Here is a 19,088-nt window from a genome sequence, read left to right as displayed (position 1 = left end):
GGCAGGACCACGGCGTAACGGTAGTACTGCGAGACGTGCCAAAGAACACGAAAGATGGAGAGGACGCAACACGAAACAACAGCGCTGTGTTGACAGTGTCGCTATCGAGGTTGATGTCGTACAGTAGTCCTGGGCTTAAGGCCAAGCAGCGGCACTCAACCACGGCAACGGCAAAGAGCAGTCTCAGTACAGGTCACCTAGTGAACTGGTTAGCAATATTATTGACAATCCCAGCAGCGAGATAGTGTGATGGTGGAAGCAAGGACATGGGGACCTGAGGCGCAAGATCAAAGATCTGAGCGCACCGTATAATCAAGGGCGATTTGATGATCCCGACCGTCGGCGCATTCGCCTTGCGAGGCAAGTATTGTCCCCAAGCACGGTCAAAAGAGTAGGGTTCTGTGGGATAGTGGCTGCTTATCTGCAGGCGGGAAGAATATGGGGAACGACTAACAAAAAAAAAAGACATTCGATGACTTACAAGGCTTGCCAATAGAGAATATGTCAAGTCGGCGGTAGCAGCAGATAGGCCTGGACCTGTATGCACAATGCCAGAACAGCAGGACCGCCGCCGAATGAGAAACGAACGAGAGACGCTCTGCGCCGTGCGCGCCCCGCCGCAACCGCAGCGTGAGCGCCACTAGGAGAGACCCTCTGTGCAAGAGCTTGAGGAACGGGGTGACGGGAGCCAAGGCGCTGGTTGGCAGGCGTGCGCAGTAAGTTGTTTGCAAGTCGCTGCCTCCTTGCTTGCAGACTGCGCATGTGGTTGCAAGCTGGTGGAGGTTTGTGTGGTTTGAATGTGGCTGGGGATCAGGGTGCGGGCTGCCAGGCTTGGAGCGCGCTGGTGTTTGGTGGTGCTGCTCCCACTGAAGGGGCAGGCCGCTCGCCCGCTGGCCAGCCCAGACCGCGGAATTGGCGGGCCCCGTCTAAGTACACATGCGACTTATACACAAAACACAACGCATCGTTCTGGCGTTCTGCGATAAGGCCTAGAAGCTTACGCCTCAAAAATAATCTGGGAAGAGTAAAACGACGAAAAGTGATGCCTGGCGACCATCTGCAAACCCGCGACGTGGCAAGTGATGATCACGACAAATCACGTGGAAGAGATCGGCTTGGGGCTCCTTCAATAATCACTGATCGCTTTGTTCACGTCAACTGGCTCTTTAATGAGTGACGCAAGGGCGGCCCAAAGTATCTGTTCTATGCTTGCCAGTGGTTAGGAATATGAAACGAGTATACACCCGTCGCAGCACGGCTGCCCCCAGCTCTAGACGTCCTTGATCAGATCAGACCCAGCTCTATTGCCGTGACGGGGCTTCTAGAAATCCCAGCTTGACTCGCTGCCGTCATCACCGCACCATACATCGCGCGGCGTCTCACGAGGGAAAGCATCTATGCTGAACTGCGGCATGGGCGGTCCTCCATTCGGCGAGCAGTCGCCCCTCCAGAATACTGCCTTGTCCTCTGTTGGCCGGTCATCGTCGATAATGCCGAACTCCGGAATGTCCATGGTGCTGGGTGGCCGCAGCATCAGGCGCTCCTGGAGGACAACTTTGAGCGAGATTGAAAGTGTCTCTCTGTCCATTGTAAACTCGTTCTTCAGCTCAGTTGCTATCGTGATGATGTCCCTCTTCTTGCGACCTACCAAGTCGACCAAGAAGTATTTGAGCTGCAACGGGTCGAGCTTTGAGTATGTATTCACAATGTTAGAATGACGACCTTCGTCCTCGCCCCATGGGACCATCTCGTAGTCATAGGACCCCTGTGCGCCGCATGTCAGCATATTTCCAGTCCATCGCCGAGGGAATGTCAGGGGCCGGCATCATACATTGTTGAAGACTTTGGCTGGAGAAGAGCATAGGTCCCTGCTGATGGCTTCCCATACGAGGCCCATCAGCCCCTCGAGCTCTCGGACTTCGCACGTGTCCATCTGGCGTATGAGCAGAAGCCTCCTGTCCCACCGCCACTTGAGTGGGACGGAGCGGTCGCGCCAGAACGAGCCGTGAAAGAATGTCGAGTACAGCCACCAGCGGGCAACCGCCATGCGCAGTCGCCCTTCCTCGGATGGTCGTAGGCAGCGACTGTCCTCCGTCACGTCGCGCCAGCGCATAGACGGGAACCTCTCAACCCACCAATCCACCACCTTGGTCCAGTTCCACAGCTGGTCGACATCCTGAGCCGTGAGCATGACGGTTTCTGATGAGCCTGTCTGAGGCTGGCCATCTTGCTGGGGCGGGACGTGGAGGTTGATAATCTTCCCAGTTTCGAGCCCGGTGAAGAACTTGAAAGCGCGCGGCCTTGCCATCGTCCCGTCAGCCAGATCGCTGATATCTGCACAGAATGCAGAAAGCAAGACCGACAATTCGGCCCGACCCATAAGGACTTCTGTCATTACCATGGCCTGGTTCTTCTTGAAGATTTCGTAGAGCCGTTTGTTGAGGAGAACGAGGTTGGTGAGATCTTGTGCTGACATGAAACCCATGGCCCTTAGGACAATCTCGGTCGGGAGGATCTCCAACAGAGACGGCCCGGCTGCGGCTGGCATCGACTCTGCTTCATCGTCCCCATCGTCGCTGTTCGCTGCATCATCGGTTGCGTTCTCGATGAAGTCAAGATTGTGCTTGAACCGGCGGGGCCCCAGGACCGTAGGATATGGGAGTACGACCGCCATTGCGACTTTGGTTGGCTCTATTTTTGGTGCAGAATGAATATTTGTGTAAAGTACAGTGGTGCTGAAGCCGGCTGTAATGGGATCGTCCGTGCTGGTCGTCGGACCACTATGGCTGACTCTGAAGGCACCACTCGAGCTCCTCCCCCGAATCTTGAAGGATGAGCCGTGAGAACGTAGACGGTCTAGCAAGTAGAGACCCCTCCCTTGGGGCTATACTGTTGAAATTGCGCATACGGCAGCATCACTCGTGTAGAAAGGTCCTGTGCCATTACGGCAGGATCTTGGTGTCGGGTCGACATGGTGGTGATGTGTGGCAGAGAAGAGGAAAGGAGGCTTCGACTCACTGACACGCGCACGCGATTTGGGTGACCCGGCGGGATGACGCCTGGGCGAGCGAGCCCAGGGCCTGATAAGCAGGGGTCTGATAAGGCCATGTGCGGGTTAGCGCGACATCAAATAGCTCCGGCTTCCTAAGGTAACGAGTAACTCACGACTCAGAAACCTAGAAATGTTGTAAGTCATGGATGTGGCATACTCCGTGCATCCCCGGAATGAGTTGAAAATGTCCTGGCGAGAATGTCTCATGCTACGAAGTGGTCCTGGTTACCAAGTTCCCAAACTTTGTCAATGTGGTGACCTTGCATACGCGTTCCTACGGCGTTGCAACTCTGAACGTAGTCTCTGCACCGTCAATTTTTGACGAAAAACAAGATACTTGGGACTTGGATATCATCGATTTGTGCTATGTAGGTCCGATGCACTTTTGTACGTCAGACGAGATGCTCGATACCTGCAATCAGACTCCCAGAACGCCGATATTATACCACATGTGCCTAGACAATCCCAACATGGCCGCGGATCGCGTGAATCTATGCGAACAACCGCTTGGTCTCGAGTGGGTTGGCAGCCGCCTTCTTGCCGCCCTCGGTTCTGAGGCCCAGGTCTCCCTTCTTGGCCTGGCGCTCGACAAACTGCTCGGCGCGCGCGTTGTGCCTGCTCGCCTTGCCGCGGCGGATGTCGGCTCTGACTTGGTTCGGCGACACGAACTCCTTGTTCTCGTAGATGATGGGGCCACCAAAGCTGCCCTCTTGTATGACGATCGGCGTGAGGACGAACCGCGGGCCGATCTCGACAAGGTTGACGTCCAGATCGCGGCTTCCTCCTTTGCTCTTGCTCGCGCTCTTTGCGCCCTCGGCATCCTCGTCCGCGCCCGCGCCATCGCCCTTGGCTACCTCGGTCTCGTTGATCTGGTAGTTGCGGATCCAGATTTTGCCATCGGCGACGGTGAAGCCCATGACGTGGTCGATGAATGGCTTAGACTTGCGCGCGCCCTGGGGCACTCCGAAGGTATGTGTGAAGAGCTCCTTGATGAGCTGCAGATGGGGCTGCTTCTCAAAGGCGGCATCGAACGAAAGAATGGGCCGAGAGCCCTTGAGGCAGTTGCCTGTGAAGTGAAGCTCCTCCATTGTGTGCACTGGAACGTATCCCCAAGTCAGTAACTCGTCCCACGGGGTTTCCACTCAGCGACTATTGGCATGTACGTACGGTTCTGGAGATGCATCTTGACGGTTGGTCCATTTGGCACCTTGCTTAGCCACACATACAAGTCCTGGCCCTTGCGCGCCTCGAAGAAGAGGACATTGTTGCAGTTGTACAGCTCGGCAAGCTCGTTGAGCTGGTACAGCTTGGACTTCGAGTCGAACTTAGCGTCTTTGCGGCCGTGAGGGAGAAGGGAAGAGAGGTCGTTGAGGAGGTGACGATGTCTGCGAAGCGGGAAATGTGCTGTCAGTATCAATGATTTCACAAGAGGTTGAATCTCCGGAATATCGTACCTGTAGGTCACGCCTCTTGATGTGAGCATGAGAACTCTCTGCTTGTTCTTGCGAACGCCGTTCGCCGGAGCCTCTGGCTTCGCAGCCTTCTCGCTCTTGGAGAGCGACTTGTATACTGATGCCATTATATGTCGTCCGTCAAAGGGCAGTGTATTTCGAGGTCTGATGTGGAGTTGCGTGTATGGTGATGTTGTCCCCAAGTTCGCGGCGCATGCAGCTTCTACTTCTTTGCCTGCCCGTCCGCGCAGCGCCCAAACTTCTTCAAAGGCGCCGAGCAGCTGGGTGGGTCATAACTTTTTTCAGACCCGCAGGATATCGATAAGCGGCATGGTGGAGTCCCCCTTGCGCTTGGGGGCTCAGCACGCCTACGGCTGTGAGAAGTGGGTCACGGGGCTATGCCGTTGGCACTTGTGTAGCATTCCATGAGCTCGGCCATACTGTAGTGGTGTTTGTGGCCTGGCGTGAGCATGACCTGAGTTTCCGACCATGTGAGACAGCTTTTTGCTGTAGCCTGCAAGCTGGCGTGGTGGGCATGTCATGTTAGCGCAATCTCTCTGTTGCGCTGACAACCTTGTGCATGCCAGTCCGGGATAAGCTGGATGACGTCTCTGTGCAGCCCAACCATAAGACTTAGGAGACAACACAGAACGCAAGAGAGCGCTTGCAGGGCTTCGCAAGCACGTCAAGGCTTCGGTGGCAGTGCAATTTACACTTTTCACGGTTTGGTTTAAATAATTAGATTGACGTGATCGTACCGCATGAACCTTCGCCACTGAAAATAGAAAGAGTGATCCATGATACTACAGCCGCAGAATCCGCCCTGAACAAAAGAGACGACGAAAGTCCCAGCGATGATGACTTCGCTGCGCCATGAATAAAGCGTACAATGCACTTGTATTCACGCATCCGCGCTGTCCCGTGAACAGACCACAAAAGTCAAATGAGAAGAAATAGCCCTAGGGAACATCAAATGACGCCATATACGTGACTACATGTTGGCTTCTCGTCGCAATTCGTTTCTCGCCGTTATGCATGCTCATCGTTGTGTTGGGGGTGCCGCTTAGCAACACTTTCCGGCATTGTTCGGCGAGTCGTCCACTGACTTGCTGAGTGAGATGCCAGGGTTGATCGAGGCGGGGGCGTTTTCAGCACTGTCAAGAGCCTTGCTTGACACAATGCGGTAGATCTCTGTGCGGCCAAGTGGTCAGCAGGTAAGACGAGATGCGGGACTCGTGTCGAGGCAGATGCCGGCAAGAACACGTACCAGTGAGGATGTTCTGGAAAGCAAGCTCGACGTTGCTGGCATCGAGAGCCGAAGTCTCTATAAAGGACAGGTGGTTTTCACCTGTGGCAAAGTAGTAATGGTCAGCATTTGGCGCTGGAGCTTTAGCAGCAGCGGCGCAACCGAGTGTGCGACGGTTGCGGCGTAGAGGGATTGCTTACTAGCAAACGCCTTTGCCTCCTCTGTGGGGACGGCGCGGAGGTGCCGCAAATCGCTCTTGTTTCCAACCAACATGATGACGATGTTGGCATCGGCGTGATCACGCAGCTCCTTGAGCCATCTTGTGACGTTCTCATAAGTCTGGTGCTTGCTGATGTCGTATACGAGGAGAGCGCCGACGGCGCCGCGGTAGTAAGCCGAAGTGATGGCGCGATATCGTTCCTGGCCGGCGGTATCCCAGATCTGGGCCTTGATGGTCTTGGAGTCGACCTGGATGGAGCGGGTGGCGAACTCGACGCCGATGGTAGACTTGGAGTCGAGGTTGAACTCGTTTCGGGTGAATCGGCTCAAAAGGTTGGACTTTCCGACGCCAGAGTCACCAATGAGCACCACTATTCAGGAGCAGAGCGTTAGTGACCAGCGGCGAGCGTGCCTGGGGCGGATGCGTCTTGGATCGGGGGATGGGCATCGGATCGTCGTACCCTTGAAGAGGAACTGCGCACATGGACGGGCAGGTTAGCTGTGGCCCCTGGATGGTACAAAAGTGGGCGGACGGGCGGGCAGAGCGCAAGGAGGGGCACTGAGGCGGGCGGCGGGCGGCTTACATCGTACTCGTCGTTGGCCATGTTGATGGAGGCGCAGGCTGCGGCGGGCGAGTCTGTTGTTGAAGGCGCAAAGGGCGATGGGCAGTGGCGGGTTAGGAGATGTCGGCTCAGGAGGTTGTTGTCTTTGGATGGTGGTTGTGGAGGTGGTTGTCGCAGCGAAGTGCCAGGGTGGAGGAAGATGGAGGCGGTCGGCCGCACGCGATAAGTTCGAGGGCCCAGGCTGGAGAGACCATGTGTCCCTGGTCCTGCCTGGGCAGGTGCAGTGGGAACCTTGGAAGGCTACACTAAGCTAGTACGTACCTCCTCCAGGCCCCCAAAACAGCCTCTGGATTGCTGCGGGACCACTTGCAAGGCAGCCACAAAACACCGGGACCTCTGATACGGCCCAGCACAGCACTGCACTACGGAGGTGCTCCAGAAGAGTCTTGGTCCAGGCCCTAGTCCAGGGGTCCCTGCCCCGCCGTCGCTGCCAGCTGCCAGCTCATCCCGACCTCACATTCCACTCAACTACACTACTATAGCCAACTACATTTTTGCGACGTCAATAATGCTGTAGGAGTAGGTATAGTAGGCCGCTGCCGCCAACCCTACCATCGGAAGTAATCCTGTGGTTATCTCCGCCGTCTAACTCGTCCGTAGATCTATCTGTTACAATCCGCCCTCTTGGTTTGGCCGTCCTAACCGTGTAGCTGTGAGGTTTGTATTCGGATAAAAATACGCACACTGAGTAAAGGCCCCCGAGTGGCCTTCGGAGTCGGACCCGAAGCCCAGGGCTTAGAGCACTTTGGCGGCTCCATTTGCCCTCTGCAGTCCAAGTCCACGCTGCGCACCAATCCGACGAATGTCAGCTGGTCCCACAGTATAGGGCGTTATCTCTATAGGGGAATTTTTGAGAAGCACTGGGGAGGTTTCGTGGCCAGCTCAAAAACTGTTCGTAGTCACACGGGTGGATCTTCAGCATTTAAAGAATTTCACCTTCTTGGAGGCAGCAGTTGGTGCGAGGGCGGCCGTGACAGGCAGCGATATGCAACTGCTTGTGTGTGGAGGTGGCGACAGAGAAGTTGGACTGGGCTGCTTGATCCAGCTGCCCTGCTTTTGAGACTACAGCCGCGCATGCTCGATTACACGATATCCATTTGACACCATGAAGCTGTGCTTGTATGTGGATTGCGGCCCAGGGCAGTGCTAGAGGTATGTAGGGTGCAATCCTCCAGTGAGTGGAGCACCGCCTTCCACTATGAACGTATAGTAGGGATTGCCCCGGCTCGCATGGACAAGAAGTCCCTTCAACAGATATGACCTGATCACTATAGCGAGAACGAAAGGTGAGTACAGGGAAGCCCTCTGGTGGATAGTTTGCAGTGCCCGAGCACGTCTGTAAGCGTCCTAATGATTATGGATAGCCGCGCCACGGAGTCGCTGGTCTTGCCAGCTGTGGGATGTCCGTGGGGCACGACGCGTTTAGTAGCATTGACTATGTCATTGGCAATGGTCTGATACAAGATTTTGAGCAAATACTTTATTCTGGCAATATGGGCCGCGAAAAACGCAAAGAGTCTCCAGGGCCCGGAAAGGAATATCGGGAGGCACAGAGCCACAAAGATAGAAGAGAAAAAGAACAGTCTACACTGTTTCGTACTGTGGGCACAAGGTTTCTTGAGGAAGCTCCTATGGTGAAAAGATGTGCCACCGTTGCACCGTTGGCCAAACGGTTTGTCCAGCTTGGTTTCGAGTTGACGAGACTGAGCACCCCCTCTAAGGGAACTGAGCCATGGCGAACTGCCATCCAAGCATCATAGTCGAGCCAGAAGCCGCGATGGTCTCGGTATTGCTGGAAACGGAGAGCACACCCCACTATGCGGAGCATCAGAGTCAGCCACGGGACACGCTGCGGTACGATTCTTGCATTGCAGGACCACTCACGATCCAGACGGCGCCATTGGGAGCGAGGTCCCATACAGGCGAGCCAGACTGGCCGCCGACGGCATCGATATCGGTGGCGAGTGGGCCGGTGTTGTCGCCGCAACCACCAATCAGCGTGGGAGTACGCAGGCTATAGAATCGCAAGAGTCCAGACTGATCAGCATATTTGTCCCTCGATCCCGTTTCGGTGTACAAGCTCGGGAGATCACAGGCGACTGACTATTGGCACCACTTAGAATTCAGGCCCTTGTCTCCAGGGTATCCGCAGGTGTTGAGCACCTGGCGTCCGATCTTTGCAGGGTCGGGGTTTGAGCCGAGATAGAGGTAACCCGTCTCCTCGCCGATGCGCCTGTCGAGGATGAGAATGGCATAGTCGTTCTTGATCCAGCACGAGGTAGAAGGTGCCCACTGAGCAAAGTCTGGGTCCGTGATGACGCCGGTGACGCCTGCGGAACCGAAGCGCTCGCCATTGAGGTAGCTGGGAGCTATGAGATGCAGTACGGTGTCAGTTCGTCATTCTACAGGTCATCTGGAGAAGGATTGCCTTCTCCTGTGCTCAGGTCGACAAACTCACCAAAGCGTCCATTGGTAAAGAAGGTGGCACCATCAGCAACGCAGTGACGGGCGGTCAGCACGTGGCGAGGACCGATCAGAGTGGCACTGCAGGCTACTCCACTGGTCGGCGTCTGAAAAGTAAGCCTGCCGATTGGCTTGAACGGGAAGTCGACACCATCCCACTGAAAACGGTTGTCGTCGCCGATGATGCCACGACCAACAAGAGGCTGGTTCTGGGCCGAGTGGTTGGCGAAGAACTCCTCGTCAGGGACGAAGTCTTCGGGAACTGTGAAGACCTCGGGATAAACAGGGCTAGACTCGGCTTGGAAGCCAGCTTCGTCAGCGGCGAAGCGATAGACGAGGTCATCGTAGGTCGCGGCGTTTCTGTCTTGGACAACCGCGGAGAAGGCAGGCGAGCCGAGGGCAAGCAGGAGAGCCGTCTTTGCCAAAGTGATTTTCAACATTGTAGGGATATGGGCGAGCAAATTGCCGAATTAGAAGCAGTGGAGATGGAAGAGCTGGTTGATGAGTCGTATCGTCGAATATTCACATTTCTTGCCAGGCGACATCGTCCATTCTTATAGTTGTCATTGTAGGTACGATCGGCTACGTACAGACAAGGCCAATCATATGAGACCATTCTTCTTCCTCTTTGCGGCGGCCTAGAATAACTATGATGGCTTAGCAAGCAAACGGTCTCTCTTCGTGGCCGGGAGAATATCTGTCTCCGTGGCCAAGAGAATAACTGGTACGACTGCCGTAGAAATCCAGGCTCTAGGCGCGTCTGTCTGAGTGGAGAGATACGCAAGGCAGCCAGCAGCCGACAGGTACGGTGCACACTCCACGACTTTTTTGGTCCCGAAGCCGTCCCTAGTCCATGGCGTCCGTTGGGGGCTATAGAAAACACCGCCAAGGACTATGATCGTATGAGGTTGACCAATAAGCGATGACTTACTTGCGCATGTCAGACACGCCAAGACAGAAGGAATAGGACTATACGGACGAGATACAGGGTTTGGGCACCTCTCATTAGATGGATCACCTGGATGTCTACATCTCCCCTACCGCATAGCGTAATGAGAATATACGCGTTTTTAATAGATACTCTTTGGGAAATTCCAAGTAGCCGACTGGTACATGTCATGACGAATCCATTCTCGCAACGCCTTGTGCAGTCAGCCTGCAGCCCACCTTGGCCATGACAAGGATCCATCAAACATGCAAATTGATGCAATCCTCCGGACTATAGGCCCTTCTCGGCCATCTCCACTCTAGTCGTGGCTGACATGTATGATTCTGTACTCGAACCCTAAAGGGAAGTGCAATGTTCCTGGTACTAATCTGCCTCTTCAGGAAAGGTTGCTGATGGTGTACTAGCTACATAATGTAGTCCGTCGCAGCCGACAAGCCTCGAGACATGTAAAGGAACCCTGTTATGTGAGACTCAAGCAACAACATTGTGGACAACTCAGCTTCGTTGTCAAGGCCTGGGAACACTCATAATCTGTTCTAGAGAGCTAGAGCCCTCGGCAGCCGTACCCACGTTGTATGTATGACCTTTCCCAACTTACCTCAACTACCTCAACTTGGAAAACACACTCGGCCCAGCGACATCATGAAGCACCATTGCCTCTCCCTTTCCCTTCTCGTGGCGACATTGTCCACTCCAACTTTGTCGACGCCTGCGCCTCCGTTGTTGCACAACAGAGCCGCTCCATTTCGCGCCATGATACTCGGCGACTCCATCACCCACGGCGCAAACGGGGACTGGACCTGGCGCTACCGGCTCTGGCAGTGGCTGCACTACAACACGACCCTCTCGCCAGAGTTTGTCGGCCCGTTCAAGGGCACATTTCTCGACGATGGCGATCCCAACACAGAATTCGACACGTCTGGCAAGTACCACGCGGGTACAGACGGGGTATTCCTCACGACATCCTCGGGGCACGCGGCGTACTGGGGCCGGGCGCTCGCCCAGTCCAAGGACACCGTCTCCCAGTGGACGCGCGACCACCAGCCAGAGTATCTCCTCGTCATGCTCGGGTTCAACGATCTCGGGTGGTTCGTGACAGACGTCGCGGGGGCGCTTGCAAACACGCAGAAGTTCATCGAGGAGGCCAGGCGGGCCAAGCCAGACGTCAAGTTCTTCTTCGCCAATATTGTGGACAGAGCGTTCTTGGGCGGGAGGGAAGATCTCGTGAAGAACACAAAGGAATATAATCAACGCCTTCCCGGTCTGCTGCAGAGCATGGCCAGTTCCAGGTCGTTCGTCAAGCTCGTCGATGTCAATACTGCTTATGAGTGCAGACCTGAGGGCTGTCCGGACGCGTAAGTTCACCTGCTCTCTTTCTCTCGTCACAATCTGTCGCAATCCAAACCATTCCTGTATAGAGAAAGTGCTAAACTCCAACGGCTTGTTTAGATATGATGGACTGCACCCGAACCCGCACGGAGAGTACGACATTGCCCTCGCATTCTCCGTCGCCATGGTGCAGGCCGGGTTCGGCGCTAGCCCGCTTGTTGTACCGTTTTGCGGCATGTCGTCGCCATACACGTGTCCGTTTTGATTCGTGTCGGTAGGCTAATGTGACCGTGGACGGCTTATCTGCATGGCAGACTTCTATAGATCGTCATGTTGTTATACTCCATCATATAAGAACGAATCGTGCGCTGTCACGTGTTTGCATCCAGTCAAACGTACGTTCTTCAACTACGCTTGTCTAACCACAATGGGATGCTTAGCGTTATACTTAGTAGGTACGTTTAGAGAGTATGGCCCGGGCATGAATTATTATCACAAGTTCGTTGTAGACACACTGATCATGTTCACTACTGCACAAAGCAGTACTCATGCTGCCTGTGCGGCCACTAACATGTATCCTGTGCATCACCAACAGATTGTGACCACGTTGCAGCGTATCGGGCCTTTGAGAGTTCTTGTAGAGCCATCAAGTACCAGCACGTCTGTGCCACCTCACAAGATAGGTTAGTCGACTTGAAGCAATCCCACTGCAAGAGGGGGTCGCCGCCCGCCTTCACCTCGGTTACATGGGATGAGTTAGATGGACGGCCTCATCGTGGCCAGAATCTGATAAAGGAGAACTCAAGGTTGCACTTCAATGCCTATGCTATATCAGCTGCACTCTTCAAGAATCGGCTCTCTACAAAAGTCCATGGCACAATCTGACGCTTCGTACCATGGGTTTCACCATCCTTGGCCGCACTATCCTTGGCCGCAGCTCCTGCTTCCAAGTGGTCGCACCTTTACGCCTTACATCATCACCAGACAATGAAGCCGGTGCACACTGCCTTCTGCTCCCTCTAGCTTGGCCTTGCTGCCCTTCCGAGTTTGTGCAGAGTGCTCTTCCTATCCCCTACTAGACGGCCTATCGGCGGCCGGTGGTGCTGACCTCTGGCCCCGTCTGCCCAGTTTCGTGGATATGGCCTCCCAAGTTTGCACACACACATGACTTGCATCACGTTTCTCCGCCTTCAAATCTGCGTACCAGCTCAGCGTGGGCCGATACTGCAAGACAGCTGTGGGACAGTCCGCAACCTTGCATCTGGCCTCCATCGCCGCCCTGTACATGTCATTCGAGCACCTCGAGAGCTTCCTCCGGCTCGTGCGGTGCTCCGCAGACTGCGACCGCAGAGGATGAAAGATGATTTGCTCCGGGCGCTCATGGTCGGCTGGTGTTTTGGGGAAGGCCAGACCAAACAGCTCTGCCTGAGATAATGCTGGCGCGGACGACACAATAGCTGGCTTGGACAGCTTAAGTTTGGTCCAGCCACGTTCAATCAACAAATGGTCCTTTGGAGGCAGCCAATAACGCCCTTCCAGTGCCATGACCTTCAGCTGGCTACACGTCGCCTCAAGAGGATGACTGCCAGGATCGATGTCCTCGCACAGTCTTGATCCGATCCACGCGCGGGCCAGGTAGTACTCTTCAACATCATCATGCCCTGCCTCGTTTCTCACGAAATCAACAAGTCTGGTCTGCATGTCATCCAGACAGCTCAGATCGCGGGCCTCGGCAAGCTTTTCGTCGGCCGAAATATCCCAGATCAAGAGTTCCATGGCTTTGTAAGGGTTGCGGAGCTCGTGTGGGTACATCGGGCGGTAGATGGCGATCCATGGTCGGCGCTTGTAGGACGTAGCGGGACGACTGTCATCCCAGCGACCGTCAATGGTGTAGAACAGCCCCATCCACGTGTTGAAGTATCTGCTAAATGGCAAGGGTTCGTAAAGCCACTGCTTAAAAGTAGCAGACGCACACATAGGATCGTGGAAGTGCTCCGCCATGTCCCTATCCACGTATGCAACTGGACTCGGCAAAACCTTAGACCAGTTAGTAGCCAGGTCATCTTTCAGGTTGCGGAGCCACGCCGAAATGTCTTCAATGCGGCTGCTTCTCAACACCACACCAGAGAAAGCTGGCTCTCCGGCGACTACCCTAAGGTCATACTGGGTGTCGACATTTGGTACGGCACCAGGATGGAGCCGCCTCCATGCCGTGATCTGAGCATCACGCTGGTGAGCAATGACTTTTTCGACCTCGATTTCCTCGGCGTCGGGATCAGCGGCCATATCCTCTGGGTAATTCGGTATCGTGAACTCTACAGAGCACGGTATGCCTGTCTGAGCATGTGAGCCGATGACAGTGAACCTCCTATGTCGATCGAGGCGCCGCAGAGACCACCAGCAGAACCAATTCACCAGGCTCTGTTCGTCACTGGCGTGCAGCTGTGGGGGAGCCGATTCGAGTTTCCGCAGACTGTCGCTCATCTGCTCATTCCCATACTTTTCCGTGATAGAGTGCCACAAGTTGATAGCCTTCTTCCTGAGCTCAAGGTCTTGTTTCTCTCCTTCGACATCCTCAAGCATTCGGTCAATGGACAGGCCGGTTGATGCTGGCCCAACCTCCTGACGAAAGTGACGAAGTCGCTGCTTCACGAGGTTGTGCATCCACGCAAGGAAGTCATGGCTAGTGACGACCAGGTAGCCGGGATTAGCTCCCCATTCAATGAACCATTCGAGGAACTCGCATAGCCCCTTAGGATCCGTTGCAACGAAGCTTGGAGTCAGGAAAAATACCCGCCCATGAGGAAACAGTTGTGTGAATTGATACTGTGACGGAGCCAAGAGGACGTCGTCGTTTGAAGGAAACCGGGGCGGGTTGATGCTCTCCCCACTTGCGAGACACCAAAAGGTGCAACACTTCGCTGCATCGACCAGATGCCAGATTTTGGGAAACCGGCGGATCCTAGGGCTCAGGATTTCATCAAAAATCAGAGCACCTGGGGATGTATGCAGGTCTTTTATGAATGTCTTCCATGCTCCCCCCTTAGCGTAAATGTAGATCCGACAACCCGGTTGCACAGTTCCTGTGAGATCTGTTAGCATTTTTTGTGGTGCCCGGTCATGTTTTATGTCCTTTCTATGCTCTGGAAACTCACTGAGCCATAAAGCGACCCACTGGCAAAGCATTTGATTCTCGGCCGAAAAACACAGCATGAAAACCTGCTCACGCTCCTCGGCAGGATCTCGTGGTCGCAGGACGCGAGGATCAAGACAGAGAACATCTCTAAACAGGCGCACCAAATCCGCCGGCTGTTCAACCGGGTTTTGAAGGACAATCTGCGACGGAGTTGGAAAGAGCTGAGGCTCGGAGCTGGGCTTGAACAACAGGAATGTTAAGGCGCAGTTGGGTGTGTCCGGCAGAGGTGAGCGTCCGAGTGCATTCAGCCAGTTCAGGGCATCGCAGGGGAACATAAGCATGCAGTATTGCGACCGAAACAAAAGCAGTGCGGTGCCCTCTTGCTTCAAGTTCGCGGCGACGTTAGCGATCAAGAAATTGTCATCAGTCGAGCTGGCGTGCGCGGATCCGAGATGGGACTGCGTGGACACAAGAGCTGTGCGTTGGGTTGAAAAATCGTCAAATCTGCATTCTCGGTCAAACGAGATGGTTGTTGCGTCCAGGAAAGTTGTGATCCACGGCTCGCTCGAATGAGGCACATCGGAAAAGCTGACGTCGAGTGCAGATGAACCGCTAGGGCCAAAGGAGCAAGATTTAACGAAGGTTTTCGTCCGGTGCCTGGCTTGGTAGCTACTGAGCGTCAACTTCTTGCCTGCAGAAGGTTGAGCGTCATCAATTTCCATCATCTCTTGGGGACTTTCGACAGTCACAACCTCTTCCAATGAAGACGAACCACCCGCCCCCGTAAAGCGGACCGCTTTCTTCGCCTTCTTTGGGACGGTCACTGCATCCCCTGTTGACTTGTCCGACGTTACTGAGCCAGCCTCCGACACCGTATTCGTTGATCGTACAGCTGTCGTAATTGACCGATCATTCGACATCAAAAAGTGGGCTGGAATCGCCGTGACATCGCGGGGAGCTTGTTCGCTTCTCTGAATTGCTTGTTTCCTCGCGTTGTTCATGCGCCGCATGGTGTTGAACGGTTTCGGATCCTTCGAAGGGTCGACATTGTTGTCTGCTTTTCGCCGTTTGCGTGGCCGAATGCCCTGCTCGCCTGGCATGATTATATGGGAGACAGGCCCCGAGCGTCTGGCCGTCTTTCCATAGAATTTGTCCCTCAAGCTGGAGGATAAACTAGGCGCCAAGGCGCCAGGTTTCACAATGGGCTTTGAGCGGCCGGCATTCGCAATTGGCTTGGATGTGATGGGTTTCGCAGATAGTGCCTTTGCCACTTTGCCTGTTCCCTGATATCGAGATCCAGACTTGGTGCCTGGCTGTGCTTGGGTAGCTACCACACGCTTATCGCTTCCCGACTTTGTGATGCCCTCATTTTCTTTAGTAATCGTGTTGGGCACATCGCGGACGTGCGGGGATGCATGGCTGGGTGCGTCCTGTCTCTCTGCAGAAGTAGACCTCGAACGTGGCAGATCACTTCTGAATGGTTGCTCCGTACTGATGTTGTGGTTGTCGACGACAGGCTCGCTAGACGTAGAGTCAGTGCTGGGACGACGCTCTTCTAGGGCCGCCTGAGATTCGGCAGCTTTTACAGCTTTTTCGAATATGTTCAAGTCGAATTCTGCTCGGGTCCCAGCCTTGATCTCGGCCTTGGCCTCTTCCCAGCCTTGTAGTACTCCTTCGCCCAGGTTCTGTAGTGGCTCCCACGTGCTTTGATCCATGGGATAGTTCTCCCATTTGATCAGATATTGGAAGCCCCCGGGGTTTCCTGGGTCTGGTCGTTCGGAAAGCACCATCTCAACCTCAAATTCGTTGTCATCGTCCTCGTCGTCCGAAGACGTCGCCGAGAGCCCATCTTCGTCAGCCGCGTCTCTCGCCTCAGTCTCAGGCACGAAGAGACTCTCGCCCTCAGGGTTGGTCATCTGCGCAACAGGAATCATTGCCATGCTGGAATGTGAGCATGATCTCGTTCTTATCTCCGAGAAATACTTTCATGACATTCGCAAGGCCCAGGCTCAATTGCGGCTTTGTCGCGTTCTGCACCCAGGTTGTTTGCGCATGGGCGAGGCGAACACGCGGCTGGCTGGGTGGTGCCTGAGCTTGCTGCTTCTCCCAGAGCTCGTCGGATGAATGCGCCGGTGCGTGTGGCGCCTCGTGCACGGCAGCCACGGGAAATAGAACCGATAGTCCCTGAGCTGCGCCGAACTCTGAATACGTAGCTTGCGACGTGCGGGAGACGTGTTGATGGTGAACAAGGATGTAGGTACGTCCCGTGTCCCTGCATCTGAATGCTACTGGGCTTGTGCAGAGCCCAGGTGTGATGGCAGCCTTGCAGGGTTCTGCTGGTTCCGCGGCGCTGGTGTAGAACATTGCTGAAGCGAAGCACCGGATTACAGTGTGCTGCACTGTAAAGCCACCGAATGATACCTTTCGTCAATTGTTGCGAGCTGCTTCACAGACCGCACGCCAGCCATACAGAAACACTCGCGGTTGGTGCAAAGCAAACCATTGATAATTGCAGAGGTGGCCGCCTCCACCAAGGCCGTGATGGTCCACGTGGTGGTAGCCGCAGGGTAAGCGTAAACTAACATGTGGAAAGCTTGCCATAGATTACTTGGAATTCATGCAGAACTTGCTAACAGGACCAAAACAAGCACAAATGGATGAGTACAAAGCCGTATTAGTGGTGGTGGTCAGGCACGTCAGCTCGTCGGTCTGGGAGGCCCCCAGATTTCCGATCATCATAAACCCAGTCCTGGACACTCTCCCAGCTGCCGCCGTCATCGTCGTCGACCTTGCGCTCGACTCCGGTGCCACGACTTCGAGGACGACCATCGATGGGGTTCCGTCCTCGCCACTGTCCCGAACCGTGGTCGCCTCCACGGCTTCTGGACCTGGCCACCACCTCTCGCCTCTCCAGGACTCTGTCAGCTGGCCATCTGTGCCGTTCCCACTCTTGCTCTCGTCTCCTTTCCCTCTCACGATTATTTTCAATCCGCTTCTCGAAAGCATTAGCACCAAGCGCACCCACAGCAGCCCCCACAACGGTTCCGATCATTTGGTTGCGCTTGTAATCGGGGTCGTCATGGTGGTGACGCCTGCCTTGCTTGCCGGTCACTTCTACAGCTTCTCGTGCTGCCAAGCCACCCACGAGGGCACCAAGGACACTGACACCCAGTCCGGCAGTGGAACTGCTGAAGTTGTCGTTGACGAAAAGGAGTGCCCGATCCATGGGGCTTTTGGGGCCATCGTTATCTGAGTAATCACTACCACTGCCAGAGCGACGGCGAGTTCTCCTTGGTGACCGAGCACGGTAATGGTCATCCTCCGGCGGCATCGACCTGGGGCGTGCCTGTGATCTGGGAACGTCGAGCTGGCGGGATCTCGACACCGCGCCGTAATGCGGACCCTGTTGGTCGAGCGGCGGAGGTGAGTAGCCGTAAGCCGGGGCCCCCGGCATCGTCATTGGCGGCGCATCATTGTCCACCATGCGGATGGTGTGAGGATATGGCGTGGCAGGCTCGTGAGAGTATGCTAGGTCTGCCGAACGATCCCTTTGCCGACCGCTCGGCTGGTCTCTGCGGTCGTGGTCGTCCACGTAGCGAGGCATTGTGTTCTGAGATTGGGATGCCTTGGATCGCGACGTGATCAGCTTTGCAGTCGATGCTTCCCTGAGTACGTTGAGCACTCAAGGTGGAGATCCAAGTGCCGAGATGACTTTTCTGGAATATGCCGAGAATGGCTGGGTCCTTTTCGTCTGCACGGGCGAGTTTCAGCAATGACGGAAGACTGATGCAAGTACGAGCCTGTGGATTTGTACGAGAATGTTCGTTGGGTTCTGGTGTGTTCAGGCTGCCGGCTGACAAAGTCAGCTGAACACTTGCAGCAACTCGATCATCCTGCAGCTTCCAATACGATCGTAGCCCTCCCTCACGGGACTGCACAGCACCACTTTTAGTGCAGGCTGGAATGAATGTGTGCAGTGGCAACAATTAGGCAAGAGCCAACATCATCTTGAAAGTTCCACTCGTGAATGGTTCTCCCTGCCACTTCTATTACTGCGGAGGGCTGTCCCAAACATTGCGGGCGGCATGCTTGCCAAGGCACAAGGTGAGAACATTTGCGCCCTATCACTGTCTACAACATTGAACCTCGGGAGTCTGCAGCGACCTCGGGAGCCATGATGGTCAGCCAAGTTGCGTGCGGGCCTTTCTTTGGTCGATGCACGGTGCAGCGACATGAACTTTGCTCGTGAACATGCGTAGAGGACTTTGCAATTTGTCTACTGTGACTTTGCAACACGCAAAGGGGCCGAGACTGATCGACTTGCTCAAAGATCGTATCGTCGGCAACAGGGCTTCTTCCAATGACAGCCATGACTGGGCCGTGCTCGGCGGGCGCCAATACGTCACACCCTGCAGGCAGCGTGTTTAGACCAGTCCGCGCCTTGACTGCGCCACAGAGTCAAGTGTCTCTACCCAGCACGCACCTGGCCTGGGCAGGCACCAGGCTGGCTGGGCAGCGTTCCAGGGAGAACCACCCATGGGCAGGCCCCACTCATGTGGACCTACCACTGAGCGCTCTAGCCACAGCGCAGTGCCGCGTCCGTTTCACCTTGCAGCTGCA

General features: G+C 55.1%; 8 protein-coding genes across 8 annotated transcripts; 1 reads left to right on the top strand and 7 right to left on the bottom strand.

The window, feature by feature from the left end:
• Positions 1 to 1,125: 1,125 nt before the first annotated feature.
• Positions 1,126 to 2,978, bottom strand: B0I36DRAFT_435024 (uncharacterized protein). Its single transcript, XM_046162742.1, has 2 exons — positions 1,832 to 2,978; positions 1,126 to 1,765 (listed from the first exon to the last, which is right to left on the bottom strand). Exons 1-2 carry the CDS (start codon positions 2,672 to 2,674, stop codon positions 1,322 to 1,324), a joined length of 1,287 nt encoding a protein of 428 aa, XP_046007331.1. The 5' UTR covers positions 2,675 to 2,978; the 3' UTR covers positions 1,126 to 1,321.
• Positions 2,979 to 3,543: 565 nt separating this feature from the next.
• On the bottom strand, positions 3,544 to 4,631 carry B0I36DRAFT_353830 (ribosome biogenesis protein BRX1; the record flags this gene model as incomplete). The annotated part of the gene is made up of 3 exons (XM_046157244.1): positions 3,544 to 4,148; positions 4,220 to 4,437; positions 4,507 to 4,631. 3 exons carry the CDS (start codon positions 4,629 to 4,631, stop codon positions 3,544 to 3,546), a joined length of 948 nt encoding a protein of 315 aa, XP_046007330.1.
• Positions 4,632 to 5,227: 596 nt separating this feature from the next.
• On the bottom strand, positions 5,228 to 6,816 carry B0I36DRAFT_333827 (ras family-domain-containing protein). Its single transcript, XM_046155271.1, has 5 exons — positions 6,553 to 6,816; positions 6,430 to 6,442; positions 5,950 to 6,339; positions 5,771 to 5,851; positions 5,228 to 5,694 (listed from the first exon to the last, which is right to left on the bottom strand). Exons 1-5 carry the CDS (start codon positions 6,571 to 6,573, stop codon positions 5,567 to 5,569), a joined length of 633 nt encoding a protein of 210 aa, XP_046007329.1. The 5' UTR covers positions 6,574 to 6,816; the 3' UTR covers positions 5,228 to 5,566.
• Positions 6,817 to 8,045: 1,229 nt separating this feature from the next.
• On the bottom strand, positions 8,046 to 9,494 carry B0I36DRAFT_393388 (trypsin-like cysteine/serine peptidase domain-containing protein; the record flags this gene model as incomplete). Its single annotated transcript, XM_046161464.1, has 4 exons — positions 8,046 to 8,406; positions 8,476 to 8,605; positions 8,696 to 8,960; positions 9,050 to 9,494. 4 exons carry the CDS (start codon positions 9,492 to 9,494, stop codon positions 8,308 to 8,310), a joined length of 939 nt encoding a protein of 312 aa, XP_046007328.1. The 3' UTR covers positions 8,046 to 8,307.
• Positions 9,495 to 10,756: 1,262 nt separating this feature from the next.
• Positions 10,757 to 11,597, top strand: B0I36DRAFT_387900 (SGNH hydrolase-type esterase domain-containing protein; the record flags this gene model as incomplete). Its single annotated transcript, XM_046161208.1, has 2 exons — positions 10,757 to 11,358; positions 11,453 to 11,597. The coding sequence occupies 2 exons, from the start codon at positions 10,757 to 10,759 to the stop codon at positions 11,595 to 11,597; spliced, it is 747 nt and encodes a 248-aa protein (XP_046007327.1).
• A 541-nt stretch (positions 11,598 to 12,138) lies between these two features.
• Positions 12,139 to 16,539, bottom strand: B0I36DRAFT_29255 (uncharacterized protein). Its single transcript, XM_046151773.1, has 2 exons — positions 14,488 to 16,539; positions 12,139 to 14,415 (listed from the first exon to the last, which is right to left on the bottom strand). The coding sequence occupies exons 1-2, from the start codon at positions 16,406 to 16,408 to the stop codon at positions 12,398 to 12,400; spliced, it is 3,939 nt and encodes a 1,312-aa protein (XP_046007326.1). The 5' UTR covers positions 16,409 to 16,539; the 3' UTR covers positions 12,139 to 12,397.
• Positions 16,540 to 16,967: 428 nt separating this feature from the next.
• B0I36DRAFT_333823 (uncharacterized protein) lies at positions 16,968 to 18,440 on the bottom strand. Its single transcript, XM_046155270.1, has one exon. It carries the CDS (start codon positions 18,070 to 18,072, stop codon positions 17,143 to 17,145), a length of 930 nt encoding a protein of 309 aa, XP_046007325.1. The 5' UTR covers positions 18,073 to 18,440; the 3' UTR covers positions 16,968 to 17,142.
• Positions 18,425 to 19,023, bottom strand: B0I36DRAFT_435019 (uncharacterized protein; the record flags this gene model as incomplete). The annotated part of the gene is made up of 2 exons (XM_046162741.1): positions 18,425 to 18,908; positions 18,952 to 19,023. 2 exons carry the CDS (start codon positions 19,021 to 19,023, stop codon positions 18,600 to 18,602), a joined length of 381 nt encoding a protein of 126 aa, XP_046007324.1. The 3' UTR covers positions 18,425 to 18,599.
• Positions 19,024 to 19,088: the final 65 nt, after the last annotated feature.

This window comes from Microdochium trichocladiopsis (genome assembly GCF_020744255.1).
Source record: "Microdochium trichocladiopsis strain MPI-CAGE-CH-0230 chromosome Unknown B0I36scaffold_10, whole genome shotgun sequence".
NCBI lineage: Eukaryota > Fungi > Ascomycota > Sordariomycetes > Xylariales > Microdochiaceae > Microdochium > Microdochium trichocladiopsis.
The sequence above is the reverse complement of the archived record's forward strand: the minus strand, read 5'-3'. Positions and strand labels throughout refer to the sequence as shown.

Bases quoted from the DNA above. Each gene is read 5' to 3' on its own strand.
- B0I36DRAFT_333827 (XM_046155271.1), bottom strand. From the start codon at position 6,573: ATGGCCAACGACGAGTACGAT. The intron at 5,852-5,949 runs GTAAGCAATCCC...ACTTTGCCACAG, and splicing joins GGAGGCAAAGGCGTTTGCTA to GTGAAAACCACCTGTCCTTT. The intron at 5,695-5,770 runs GTACGTGTTCTT...TTGGCCGCACAG, and splicing joins TTTCCAGAACATCCTCACTG to AGATCTACCGCATTGTGTCA.
- B0I36DRAFT_333823 (XM_046155270.1), bottom strand. From the start codon at position 18,072: ATGCCTCGCTACGTGGACGACCACGACCGCAGAGACCAGCCGAGCGGT.
- B0I36DRAFT_29255 (XM_046151773.1), bottom strand. From the start codon at position 16,408: ATGGCAATGATTCCTGTTGCGCAGATGACCAACCCTGAGGGCGAGAGT. The intron at 14,416-14,487 runs GTGAGTTTCCAG...CAGATCTCACAG, and splicing joins GTGGGTCGCTTTATGGCTCA to GAACTGTGCAACCGGGTTGT.
- B0I36DRAFT_435024 (XM_046162742.1), bottom strand. From the start codon at position 2,674: ATGGCGGTCGTACTCCCATATCCTACGGTCCTGGGGCCCCGCCGGTTC. The intron at 1,766-1,831 runs GTATGATGCCGG...TGCGGCGCACAG, and splicing joins CAGCCAAAGTCTTCAACAAT to GGGTCCTATGACTACGAGAT.